This window comes from Dreissena polymorpha, chromosome 6 (genome assembly GCF_020536995.1).
Source record: "Dreissena polymorpha isolate Duluth1 chromosome 6, UMN_Dpol_1.0, whole genome shotgun sequence".
Taxonomy (NCBI): domain Eukaryota; kingdom Metazoa; phylum Mollusca; class Bivalvia; order Myida; family Dreissenidae; genus Dreissena; species Dreissena polymorpha.
In genome coordinates this window covers 96,232,308-96,247,711 of record NC_068360.1, presented here as the reverse complement: position 1 = coordinate 96,247,711, position 15,404 = coordinate 96,232,308, and the positions used below count along the sequence as shown (strand labels likewise).

The 15,404-nt window shown below is 32.1% G+C and overlaps 1 protein-coding gene across 1 annotated transcript; it reads right to left on the bottom strand.

Moving 5' to 3' along the window:
- Positions 1-5,111: 5,111 nt before the first annotated feature.
- LOC127835915 (uncharacterized) lies at positions 5,112-6,658 on the bottom strand. Its single transcript, XM_052362336.1, has 3 exons — positions 6,481-6,658; positions 6,082-6,171; positions 5,112-5,134 (listed from the first exon to the last, which is right to left on the bottom strand). Exons 1-3 carry the CDS (start codon positions 6,656-6,658, stop codon positions 5,112-5,114), a joined length of 291 nt encoding a protein of 96 aa, XP_052218296.1.
- Positions 6,659-15,404: the final 8,746 nt, after the last annotated feature.

The window sequence follows — 15,404 nt, the reverse complement described above, 5'->3', positions numbered from 1 at the left end:
AACAAAGGGTTGTTTTAATCATGAGTGGATTAAGAACTTGTTCACCGTTTGCCAACATATTAAACGGCAATACTTGGACATTTGTGTATGAATCACAGCCATAGCGTATATACGTCAAATACGGATGTTATTCGCATATAATTGTCTGCTCCCGCATCGTGGACGCTTCATTGTCAATTATTTCCACTTGACATTTTCAGTGTTTGAAACAGTGAATTCCCAATATCATATCATTTACAATGTTCAATAGAGAGGGAAGCTTGAAATAAGCCTGGTAAATTATTTCAACGCTGCTATATAACCGAATAAGTCCAACATTAATAATTTATCTATCTGCATAGTTCAATTTCCAAAATAAAGTAATAAAAAAGTGTGATTTAACCGTTTATCAATAGTCGTATTGCGTTTTTCTGTAGATTTGTTCGCCAACAAAATTTATACGTACAAGCTTTTATTTCAGTCAAAGACAACAACACACTTTTAAACAAACTTTAATAAAACCATATTGTAAGAACCATAACGAGTATTTTTCAAGTAAGAACTACAATTTAGTTCATGCTATGCGTTAAAGAAGTGGATACTATCAGTTTACGTTTGTCGATTTCGGTCTATGAACGAATCCTAATAAAAAAGTATCATACCGCTTCATTAATATCTGCCTGCTATAACGTTGCATTCAATATTTTTTATTTCAGTTCAACAGGAATTTCTTATATCAGTCGATGATAGGAGGTAGGTCATATTACTCGGAATCAACTATAACGTAATCATTTTTAAGTGAAATCGAATCAGATTCAACAAAAAAAAACAATTTAATACTAAAATGTTATATTTTTTAACACAAAATAAAACACAACCAGCAAAAATATGTTTTACAAATATAAACCGCAAGTGCTCGTGACGTCATTTTTAACACGTCAACCGACAGAAAATATATTCTTTCCCGCTAAAAGTGCATTCTTTTACCATGTGTTTTTCTCATTATTTCTTTAAATTCGGAGACATAGAGGTATGATGAACAGAAAAAGAGGTTACGTCTGATATTTGTTTATGTATATTAGGCTCAACACGAATAAAATAACGGCTCGGCAAGCCTCGCCGTTATATTATTCAAAGTCTTGCCTTATATATTACTAAAGGATCAGGAAGTAACCAGTTCTCTATTTATCATACCGCTATATTGATATTTGTCTGATGCAAAGTTGCATGATATATTTTTGTGTCAGTTCAACAGGATGTTGTTATATCAATCAATGTTTGGAGGTAGTTCATATTATTAAAAAATGAACTATAAAGTCATACTTTTTGATAAAATAGAATCCGATTCAACCAACCAAACAATTTTATCCCAAGACGCTATACATTTTTTGAACTAAAAGCAACATAAACAAAATCATATCCATTCCCGCAAAAATGTAGCGTCGAAGTTATTATTTTTCACGATTTCTTATATAATGTGGGACGCAGAGGTATGATAAATAGAAAAGCAGAATACTGCCTGATCGTTATGTAATATATCAGGCTCGGCACGAATAAAATAACGGATCGACAAGCCTCGCCATGAATTGTATTCTAAGCCTCGCCTGCTATATTACATAACTTTCAGGCAGTAACCTGTTATTCCCAATGTGTTGTGAAATTTCTTTGATTCTGAATATTCTACAAGCATTTTCTTTTGACAGGAAAATTAGCTGGCGATAATATATCGATTTACTTGATGGAGAACCATTGCGAGTCTCCATGTATTTAATAAAACGAATTATATAAAAATTATATGTTTAATCGAAATTTAATTATTTTACCAAACATTTTGAAAAATCCCGATGAAAGGCATTTATAACAACCTGAGCAGTTAACACTAGCTCAAGTGACATATCATGGTTTGATCATTTCACTCTGTCTTGGTTCCGATTCTTTTTTGAGTATATGTTACTAAATAACTAAACAATGAAATAATGATCATAGTGAGTAATTTGCTTGTGTATCTCATGGTTCAATATTGTATGTAAAACAACTAAAACAACAAATGAAAAATAAAATCACCTAATAACTCGGTCACATATATTTTTTAAATCACTAATAAAATGATAATTTGATCGCAGACCTTAAATCAACAAGTATACACTAATAATTTGCGTTTCACATAACCATGATTAGGTTGAGCACAAACATATTTACACCATATATATATAATATAAATACAAGTCGTTTTCTAATACTATATTTAATAGATTAATTTAAAGTGCAGCCAAACAGGAGATATCAACGATTACACCAAACCCGGAAATCTCATATGATAAGACAGTTTATAAACGAACAACGGGTAGGTGAATAACAATAAAAAGACCGCAGAAAAGCATCTCTAAAAACTCGGGTTTAATCATAAAAAAATACCAACATGCCACCTAAAATAATATTTTAGAAGACATATATTATATTATCTGGAACAATATAGACAATATCCATCAAACCAATTTAAGACAATAGAAACTACACACTTATATACACAAAAATACGTTCACTTTGAATATATTCAGGCTGAAAATGTTGCTTACTCTAGAAATAAATTATGCGCAATGTAGAACTTGCAGTTTCGAAATGTTTAAGGCCAGGTAATGTGTAGCTGAAAACATTAATATTATTAGAATATTACAGTTTACAAAATTTCCATGTTAACATGTTCACAGCATCATGCTGTGGAACAAGGTTAGTGACGGGTAAATGACATGTACAGAACCAATAGAAACATTATGAAGACAACATTTTGGGAACCAACAATCAGCCACAGATCAATGTTATCGTAAAGGTAAAACATGATTTAAATTTAAACACATTTTATTCACTTTGAGCTCATTAAAAGGTACATGACTAAGAACAAAATCAATATAATGTAGTACATGATTCGATTGAGATTGTTACTTACTGTAATCCCTATGCAAGGAACTTTCTTGCTGTTCGGAAAGCAAATAAAGACGGGTATGCATTAAAGCTTACAGCTATATTCAAAGCAACTTAACAGAAATGTTTTCACTTAGTTAGTATATCCCATAAATCCAGCTAATGGTGGGAGAAAATAAAAGTTACTTGATAAACTACATTAATCTTATTTCAGGCCTATTTCATACATTGCAATGGTTAACTATTCATGTACATTTTATAAACATTCTTATTTCATGTATTATATTTTGTATGGCACTTATTTAATTAACTCTAATGTAAGGCAATTAAAAATGAAATTCCAATTGTTATTCACTATGTTTTACACATTTATGATTAGGTATATAGTTTTTTGTCTAGATTAAAAATGACAATGTATACCGGTTATAATGACATATTTTCTTAAAGGCTCTATAAAGGTGAAGATACGTAATTATTTACAGATTTTTAATTTTTTTTTTTCATATTTTATTTATAAAGGTTATCAAAAAACAATATATATGCTATTTGACATAATAATAAAATATGAGCAATACAACTTGTTTTGAGCTCCAAAATAAAGTGTCCTCCAAGTCAATTGTGTTCACAAACAATCAGTTTATTTACATCGCCGAAAGAGAAAGTGACTCAGGTCACCAAAAATATAACGATGACTGTTTACGTTTTCCGGTATCACTCACAAAGAAGGTCTCTTCTAAATGGTTAAAACGTTTGTAGTGATCTAATAAGTTACTTTCTGCTGGTAAAAAGTTGTTAAAATAGAATTAAAATTGAAATTTCTTTCGGCTATTCATAGCATATGTCAACGCTCTGAGGCTACACATCACGTTAGTTGCAAAAATGTAAACATGTCTTCCAATTATGAAACGGGTTTATGTTCAATAATTCTTGACAACGTTGTACCTAAGCTGTGTTATTAGCAGTTTTTATGCAAGAGTAACTAAAATCCGGTAAAAATAAGACCAGTTGATATGCTTAATAATTGGATTTGTAACCTTTATAGAGCCTATAAGATTGGCCACCTTTGATATGATTAACGCCATAAACACGAAATAGTAATTAATTTACATTTATAATAATGTTATTTATATTTAAAATGGCATGCTAGTGGCTTGGAGTGACACACGTTTATTGTTTAAAGAATGGTTATTTGTTGGATTAGCTATATTGTTGGCCGATACATTTTGCATCACAGATGGATACAATTTCACTATTCATAGTTTTCTACAATGCATTTATGGCTCTATTGTTGGAAATATATGTAGATCTGTAATATTTGCTCACAATTTGCATCGGCCTCATTTCATTGGATTAGACTTGTAATTTAAAACACTTTCTAAAAAACTATTGGTCGACACATTTACTACATAATCTACAGCAATATCATAGGACACTGTCCAATCATGCACTTAAACTATGTAATAAAGTGCAACGATTGCTTGATTATAACTTAATACATTTTATAGGACGCAGAGGACAGTATCGAATGAAGTTCGACAGGGCACAGCATATCAAGGAGAAGCTAATACCATGTGCAGAAACGGACCTCCAACATTATTTTAGCCCATTGAGTCTAATCAATGCGAAATGGAAGCTGATAGGATGTCAAACAAATACACCATGGCATCGAGATGTTGTTTTTTTTCTATCTTTCCGCCCTTCCATTTGCGTCCAACTAAACTGTATACATCCTTTAATTGCTTTACCTCAGCTTTGGCTCAAACTATCACCTCAACAAGATATTACAGTTTTACAGTACATATGCCCTGTCTTCCGTACCCTTTATAAATAACCATTGAATATTATAGACAAAACTAATATCCTGTCATTTGTCTAGCAACACTGTACTAACAATGATTGATTACATAGCTGTAAGACTATTACTAAACAACATGTACTAAGTTAAACACACTTACTTTCGGATTTCCTAAGATACATTATCAGATTAAACAATTATCCGTCATGAAACCAGCGTTTACATATATTTGTACTGTTTCACTGCCACTATGCTACTTAGATTCATAATGATTATAATAAATTGATTTTTAATAATAGCAAGTATGTGTTGTTCAAAATTTATTGCTGATAAAGCTTACAAAAAAACCAACCAACCAAACTAATCTCAGACAAACACGCTTATTAAAGTATACCACTCTTAAGCTTTATTTGCGGTGCTATGGTAGTGGATGGGAAATAACTGTCAAAAATAATAAATATGTCTATTTAACAATAACAATGCATAACAGTTGTACAGTTCGTCAAAACAAGCTTGAAAAATGCAAGCCAAAGGTATATCCAGTACCTGATGTTATACCACTTTATAATTTATACGGATATCTCTTAACTCAATAACGGTTATGCTAACTTCATAATAATTTTCTTTACCAAATATGAATATTGTGTACCTAAGCAAATTATATTTAATGATGTGACTAGGTGTTTGTTGCGAAAATAATTGTGAACGGTACATAGTGACCTCTTACAATTAGGTGTAACCTTACATTATGACCAATGTCCTTACCAAATATGAGGATTGTAAATGTAAGACTTGTTTATTTATTGATTCTACGACGTTGTCCTGTTAAGTGTGGCCGTGAGCTTAACTTTTTACCTCGACATGTATAAGTTTCATTTGCAGGTTTTGGTTTGTAAAGGTAATTATTCTCAAAGATATAATATTTGTAATGTTTGCACGTAGAATATAACATAATCTTTCAGAAAGTTGACATATTTTGTTTATGACAAACATACCATTTTTCCAAAAACATAGATACGAAAATTTGTAAAGCAAATACTATCCATGTTTATGCAATTCAAATATGACTCAGTGACAGTCACTGTGAACAAGACGTTCAGCACTTGGGACGAGAAGACAATTTACGGGCGAGGAAGTTTGGGGCCGAATACCGGTAAATGAATGGCACCGATGCCTTACTTGGTTTACGGCTTCCGTCGGCGAATATGCGGACGATTTCTTGGAACAGTGACAGCAGAATGTTTTGATGAACACTCGCCGAAAGTTTGATCCAAACACAGCGTAAATAATGATATTGACCGAGAAACTTAGATAATATAGTAGTTGAAAAACAGTCTGTAAAGTGGCTATCAATATCGGTGCAGTCACGCCACCTTTTGTAAAGGTACCTATCAACAACCACAACCTTATAATATGTATTGGTAGATTTAAACCAAGAAATACAAGCGATACAATAAATAACATTTTTGTCACTTTTGCTACAGGAATGGGGTTTTTTCGTACAACATTTAACCTTTGTCTATTTATTTTTTCTATCAAGCTCGTATGGATCCTGCGAATATGCAGTATGTGGATGACTTTGTATGTGATTACAAACAACAGGATAAAAATAAGGACGGTTGGTAAAATAAGCGTCAACAGAGTATCCGTATAGACGAGAAATAGTGTGAGGCTTGTATATTCCGGGTTATGTGAGCAATCCGCGTTAATCACCCACAGACTAATATTATATACTGCTACGGTGAAAAAAACAAGCACCGTCGTGCTTATCTTTGCAATTCTTTCACAGCACATCCGTTTTGCGGAAAAAGGACTTTGAACAAGTATGAAATTTTCAAATGTTATAAACACACACAGCCATACTGAAACGCACCCGCAAACGTACGTGAGGAAAATTATACACTGACATACTACTTTTACTTGGCTCAGGCGAAGTTCAAACGTACTTGACACCCAGGTCAACATTAAGCTTAGTAAGAATCCATTGTCGCTTATTCCGCGAACAGCAAGGTAGAGTGAGCAAGGTGCCTTAGCGAGCGGTCGTCGAAGGAATGTCGCTGTAGAAAACGTGTTCCCAAGAAAGCCCAAGATACATATTACTGGGATACAGTATTTCTCTACGGAAACACTTGTTTGATAAGCATGATAATCATCGTTTATGTTCGATTGTGTTGTGCAGGAACCTAAATTGTCCGAAGTTATGTTGGCTTGGGTAGTAGAAGCATTGAGTCGCTTCATTAGTAAGTGTCGTTCATGCATATCGGAAGCTATCAGTATCTGGAATTGAACATGTCAATGATTAATTAACAATATATATTAGTGTTATGAGGTTTGTAATATTATTCGAAAAATTGAACTTACAATATATGGAACATACTCATGTAATTTGTCTACCTGTTTTTGTCATTTGCTTTGAACTAGCAAAGCATGAATAATCTTTGAGTGGTTGGCTTTAATATTTATAGAATTGTACACGTCGAAGTATGTCCCTAAGTAATGCGATACATTCCAAGTAAATGCATGTTATACAAATCGTTCGTTTGCGTGACCAGTTGATTAAAAAAAGATCGTTTTTAAAACGGACGGCTCTAGATTGAACACCAAACAATATTTAAATTGTTAATTTGCTTTTAAACATAGTCTAATTTGTACAATTTTATGTTATTACTTTTTTTTTATATAATTCATGAATAACTATTATACTCATACATTTGATTTCATGCAAACAGTGTTTTATAAAAAAAAGTACGAGATTCGTCAATGAATATCAATTGTCGATATGTATTGATTTTGGTTCATTTAAAAATAGTTTAAACACTAGAGAACAGAATAAACATGATAATAATTATCATATACACCTAAACCGTTTATAAAAAGATGTATAATACTGATAGACAAAACAAAAGAAAATTAGTTTTTATAAAAACGAACATTGCATTTGGAGATGTTTGTTTAGAGAGACGAGTACTATACACTAGAAAATTATCTGTTCAGTATAGTTCATCTTGGAATTACTGCAGCATTGAAAGCAGTGCGTCGATACATATAGTCAACAATTGTAGTTCTAAGCTTTTCACCAACGTAAAAACTTATTATATTCCGGTATATATGATATATGGTATAAGGTATATGCTCTTTGATATGTAATGTTATTGAATTCCATTTGTAGAGTGCCACCTGTAAAACGCACCAAATTGGTACAAACATTAATAAAATCTTCGGTACCAGTAACTTTGAAATGCGTATACATTTAAACAGGTTACAGTTATTAATTGTATCATCGGCTTACGTCATTGTATATATATATATAGTTACTATGCTGACCAGTTGCGAAAGCACTTTCAGTTAGCTTTATTCGAACTGCCCATGTTGTTGTTTACGTTTACACATGTAGTTTTTGAGAATGTAAAAATATTCGGTGCATCTCATCAGGTAAATATATATTAAGTAGTTTATGCGAGATGCAACGACGCAATGTGTGATCGTAAATTTCGATAGTATCATACACTTTAAAATATAAAACATTCAATATCAATCAGCATACCACGATTGCAATAAATTATGGGTAAGTATTTTTACTATTTTTAAAATGTGATATGTTGGTATATTTGGTTTAAGTCAAATATATTGGTATACATGTATGTAATTAAACATATTTAAAGTATAATTCACTTTTCACAAGGAAAACTATAACATAATATGATATTTAAAGGCTGTTAACGGGTACACATGAATTGAATAAATTAGTTCCTTAATTTATCTGATGACATACTTATTTAACACAATGAATACATATTTTACCTAGACTGATTGGCTTTAAAATACATTAACAACGTAGTATACACGAGATTGATTTATAAGAAAGAACACTCAGACTTTAACATACTTACATATGTACATTCCAAACTAGGGAACGCTTTTTAGTACCTCAGAGAGCACATTCATCCTTTATAAGCGGTATTACCTATTCCAACGTGAATGTGAAGATACCTTAACAACCAGTTCAATGTGACATAACTAGCTTTAAAGAATACACATAATTATTAAACGATAGTCGAACAAATCATTAATTATTCAAATATGTTTGAATACCTACAAGTTCAATGCATGTAACATTTATTACAGCAAGCCGCAATATTGTTTTGATCCTTTGAATAAATACAAACATTATTTCAATAAGACTCGTGTTCTATCTGAGCAAGAATACAGTTCAATGCACGCTTTAAGAGAGCCTCCAATAGATATCGTACTGACGTTGAAATAACCAATACATTAGTCACGTGCTCACCGTGAACCAATAAGTCTTGTTTTGAAAGGAATTCGCGGTTAAGAACCAGTGGCAGTGGCTATAATTGAAGTGAAATTGAGGGATCCACCATGCTTGGATTCGTAACGAAATAGATTAGATGTGGCGATTATTAAGTACAACGTCAAGTGACATTAAAAAAACTTGGTAACAAATTCGATTGAAGTTGGCATTGACAAATGATGGGAAGACGAAACAAAATGCATGGGTGATTAATGTGTCGTCATTCAAAGACCGTTCAATTCAAGTTATATAAATATAAAAGACGCGCATACGTGTTAAGTGTTTTATTAACAAATCGGGATTCAGTTTGCATAAAAACGCTTCAACACTCAAACCGTTCATAGATAAAAGCGTTGCATGCAGTCCAGTTGTTCGCTATTGATCACAATTGCATTTTCATGATATAAAACAGCAAATACGTGTCAAAAATTGTACACATTGCCGTTCAAATAAGGATCCTCTACTACTCCCTCCAGTTTTGGTGCATAACTATAACGTTGAACAACATAATTGCGCTGGCGATGAGCGAACGTGTTACGACTTGTTGATTTCAACATAAAGCTCTTTTTTAAGTCACGTGTAGAAGACTTAACGTTTTAAGCTTGCTGGATGTCTTCATTTACTCAAACCAGCAATAATTTTACTGTTTATCTTTAATGTGGCTAACTGTTGATCGATTTCCGACATATCTGCAAGCAATAAACCAGCGCCTATAGCATATATACTTCATGTTAGTTCACGTTTCCAATTATTGTGGAACAGCTTATAGTGGTTTTTTAAAATCATTTACAGTAAACCGGTCCTCATATTAAATGCTTTAGGCCAGTTCTGAAATAAAACGAAACGCATTTAAACAGCATCGTAAACAGGTTGAAAGCCTACCTAAAAATGATAAATTTGCGTAAAACACGGTTTTATATGTTGTCGGCAGCGTGGAATTGTTTAATCCTCAAGAACATGAGCAATAATGTTATGCACACAACGATTATCATAAAGTTTGACGTATAACTCAAACCCAAAACTCAAACAAGTACTTCATGAATTGTATTAATCACTTAACCCCGTGATCTACCCGCACCTTGAAACATGACAGCGTTAACCAAGGCTTTGAATGTTCATCAAGGCTCCCAGATTAAGTCATTAAGTATTTTGTTATCAAAAGCTCCAGTTGTTATGAAAAGCACGTAATGAAATCCCCGGAAATTTTGCGGGTTTAGTGTAAAACGTTATTAAATCAGTTAAACCATTTTTGATGCAGTTCACGTGATGAAGAGGATTACACAGTTCACTAATGATAATGTTTGTGTGTTATACTCGCTGCAATACAAATATATTTGCGTCGACGAGTGTTCGAATGTATAAAATGTCTGTAGTTAGTTTTTATTCGATAAAATCCGCAACATTGCTCAGTTATGTTGATTATCTTATCGTTAAAACGAATCGAACAATTTTTTATTGTAAGATTAAGTAATCGTGTCTTCTCAACAGGCACAGTCAACAGAAATGTTGAAGAAGAAGTTAGAGTAAAGCATTTTATTTATATCGATTACATGAACCATCAGCCATAATGATATCGACTTTTCGAGAGCGAAATGTTAGGCTGGGTCGTTTACGAATTGTTTATATAGATCCTCTGGGTTTCAAACGCACAAAATTCGCATGTACATTGAACATGTTGTAGTCGTTATTCATTTCGCTTTTTTGCTTGCTAAAAATGGTTAAAAAAATCATGCTAAAGATTTATTCATATATTTACGCATGTCCCTAAGACTGCTCAAAGAATACTTCTTTCTACTTGAATGACGTTTGTGACGTTTATTTGGTAAATGAAAATTATTTCGGTTATATGGCGCTAATTCGTTCTTAAGTTGTTCGAATGCAAACATGAGAGTGGCTCTCTTATTACATTTTATATCAGCAATAACTTTAAAAAAAGATTGTATACAACAAGGAAAGTTTGTAAATTTATTTCGGTTATTTAGCGCTAATTCGTTCCAAAGGTGTTCGAATGCGAACATGAGAGTTTCTTTTATTGGGAAATAGTCTTTGTTATCCTACACAATTTTTTCTAGGTAAGAATTTTTGCCGGGTACAAATTTATGTTATTATATCGGTAATAGACATCTGTCCTCTTTTAATTATGAAGGGTAACTAAAATATGTTTCATGACGAATCACGACTAAAGTTATATGAAAAAAGGTCTTGTTTTGAATGTAATCCAACATAAAAACAAAATGATAATTATGTATCTAAACGTACGGATGCCCGACTCCAATGCGTCATATCCATATGAAATCATATTGTTCAAAAAGAGAATATTGGATTTATAATTTTGTCTAATATTAATGACAGTCAGTACATTCTAAATGCGCAGTTATAGTTCAGAATATATATTTAATATTGCCTGCTTGTATTATGTCTAAAAAAACACATCGTCGCAACACAATATAAAAATTATATCACAAGCTGAATTGCACCGACCAACCTGTATTCTTCTTCATTTAACGTGGTGCGTTGTTGATGATGTTTGAACATGTAGATGAAACGCTTAGCGTTCATATTTCTGCAAGTTCATACGATTATTCGTCTTTGTAACACATCACTTTAAAATACAAATGTACACTTCAATTTTGCAATAATTGGCAGACTGTTTATCCGGTGGTCAATTGTTTGAGCCTCGTTTGTATAATTATAGTTCATAATTTGTTAACACAACATATAAACTCAACATGTAAGACTAGTATTTTACGTAAAGATATGTAATTGTTTATTGTGCACGTCTGATATTTGTATATTTCAACATGTCTTGAAAGCGTATAAACACACGGCTATGTTTTTTAAAAAAAATTGCAAGGAATGTGCAAAAGCAACATCATGCAACGTTGACGCATATCATGCGTTAACACGATCTAACATAAAATGACATTATTTAATTACGACGTATTTCTAGTATAATAAAACGATTGAGCTTCTTTTTTTGTCGATTGGATGCAAAATGGCGATTGATTGCTTAATGATCAAGGTCATATTTCGATATTTTGATCTCACATTTTAAAATGTATCTGTAAGACTTGAGAGCTAGTGCTACCCACATCTTCTTCATTTACTGATTTCAAAAAAGGCATACATTTTTATCTTTTATATACGCTGGCAAACACAAAACCAACACAAAGCTATCTATTTATGATCAAGTAAGTTTAACGATCGAATACACACATTTCAATTGTTACATTTATTATCTACATGTATTTAATGAGTGTATAATAACTTGGAACACATGTTATACAATGTTTGTTACACATAAACTTGGTATGTACCCTATAGGTTAATGTTATATTATGATTAAAATTCCAAAAGAAAAGTGTATTTACAACAGTGTTATATATACATTTCATGATTTTAACATGACTTGAAAAACGAGCGTTCAAAGAAGGCTTATGCAAGTTATTTGTTCTACTCAAATAAAGACTATTGAAATAACGTGACCATTCAATAAAGTGGTTGTCGAGCAACAAGGCCCAGATGGATTACTGTTTAGACAAGTTCTACTTAAAAATAAAAGGTCTAGTTATAGCACATTGGTACTTAGATACCACTGTTGCTACTCCGGGCTTAACCATGGTCATGCATTGAAAGATTTCAGAATAAATTGCCAAACATGACTAAGTGCGCCGAGTTGAAGCATATTTGGTAAACATGTGGTGTTAAAATGAAACAAGATCTTCTGTCATACATTGTGTTTGTAATTGTAATTTTAGACTCTGAAATAATTCGATATTATCCATAATAAAATGAAGGGAAACATATACCTTGCGTATTGAAGATACTTTTGATGCGTAACAATTTATTTCAATATCTTTAAATCATTTTATATCTAATGTTTTTGACAGTTCAAGGGCCACTCAATCCGTAATAACAATCGTTTAGATAAATTACTTTTACCCTAAGCAGATGTTTTCAAAATGGCAATATGTTCGCGCTCTTAAGATAGCCCTTAGGCTTAGCAAATCCAAAACATTTCTGCTTTAAATAAGAATTTGTCGGTTAAGTTATAAAAACAAATCAAGTGTCAGATTCAGAGTAATGAAAAAAAGTGTTAGTTTATACATAATAATTTTCTCTTGAATATTGAGTTCAATGCGTAGCCAGAAAAACCAACCAGCCATGACCATTTTTTGTATGTTCACGTTCACCTTTATGGTTAAATAATTAAATTGTTTATCTATCTGTGGAAAACAAAATCACATATTGGATAGGGTTAGCTTTCACGTGACAAGCTTTAGTTTAGCACATATATTTCTGTTAATAAAACATGCTTAAAAAACTGTTATCACGTTCTCTATGTGATACAAGCAGTGCAGATTATAATTATAATACTTAATATTTATGTTTACGCAACTCAGTAATATCCATACCACGTTTTCAATCAATGAAGGGCCGGTAAACAAATGATAACACTATTTGATGTTAATGTTAATTAAATCTGATCCGATACGATTACGGTATCGTGTCATTCTCGTGTACGAAATACGTTACTTATAAAGTTCAACCAGAACATAGGATAACGGTCAGTCATTTAGCCAATCATCGTTACTACTTAGATTCTAGTTGTAAGGTGTCGCTTTGAATCATGATATTGCACGGCATTACCAAAGCTTACCCACTTAACGATGTATAACCTTATTATAATGAATTGCTTAATGTTTCGCCATTTTGTGTTTTGAAAATGTTCACTCTGAATGATAAAATATGGTACAAATACTTGAAATAACTACATAGTATCTGCCACACACCACTTGTTAGCATAATAATTATGATTTTGAATGTAATCCTTTCAATGAAGGCCGTTTCGGCCTGTTAGTATGTGATAAAATATTTAAAAATTTAAATCCTAATGTAATCTTTAAGAATTATACATAACAAATGATAGCGTAAGTATAAATTAAAGAAAATAGCGTTTTTTTTAAATATTCAAACAAGTCAAACTAACTTAACATAAATGAATAGAACTTAACACATTTAAAAGCACACCTAACAACTTACATAGCTGAATATAAACTTTACATTTGATGGATGATACTATCATTATTTTATTCGAGCTTTAACAATCTTTTTGTAGAAATGATAGATATAATCAAATTTTACCTAACTGGCAACTTAATCCAGTTGTTCTATGATATAAATATAACATCATACACGGTCTTTTTATTGTGATGCGTCGTTTAAGTTGTAGATGTAGGCAAAAAAGAGGCATAAATTAATATCTGTCCATTCTGACCAATAACATCATGAACTGGCGTGTCTGGTCATAATGACTTTTTATTAATATGTTTTTAATATGATATTTCTATTCAAATCCTGTCTTATACCACACAGAGGTAGCATCAGTTATAGAACAAACTTGTTTTTATTCAATAAAACTTGAGAAATATGATTACGTTGCTAGCTCGTGAATTATTAACCAATCGGTTCGAGCTATTGTTTGAAACACACATAAAACAAGTACACATCTCTTTACTGCCATTAAAGCTACGTTGTACGGTTCACTGCCTACTTTCTGTCTTATATCCATCTACAAAACCGTTATGATGTGGTAAAAAGACGTGTGATGTAATTACGGATTATCAAATACAGCATATTTTTTTACAGAAGAGTCGGAAAACAAAAATGTTGATCATTTATATAGGACCATACAACTTTAAAAAATGTCAGCCCTTTCTCTCACAAACTTTTCTCAAGCCAGAGTAAATTTTAACTTACCCGAATCCTGTTTCCCCCATGTCTACGTTAGAGACAATAGTTACGTGAACACACACATTTAGGCAGCGTTTGATTTTAACGTGATAAGGTTCGCCATTCGGATAAGCTGCTCAAGACAATTCAACATGCACAATGGTTTCGAATCGATTGATCCTATTAACAGCTAATGTGATTATGGCGATAAAGTTTACATGAACGTTGTGCAACCTTTTTCATGAGATGCTATTTATATCAGGTAACGGCATTTATCATCAGTGGAATCATGATTGTTTATCAACATATCCACGATGTGAGATAGTTTAAAGGGATATTTTCACGGTTTGGTAAATTGTCAATTAAACAAAGTTGTTTCAGATTCGCAAATTTTCGGTTTATTTATGATATTTGTGAGGAAAAGTATTACTGAACATTAGCCATGGTCTTATATAGCCATTATACGCATCTTTTGACGATTTAAAAACCTAAAAATTATAAAGCGTTGCAACGCGAAACGATTGAATAATTTGAAGAGTTATGTTGTTTAAATTTGTGAAACTACGAAGATTTCTTATTTAAGGTATAAAATACGCATCTTATGTATGCTTGGCTGGATAGCTCAGTTGGCTCATGCGTTTTAACTTAAGGTATCCGGGGGTCACTGGT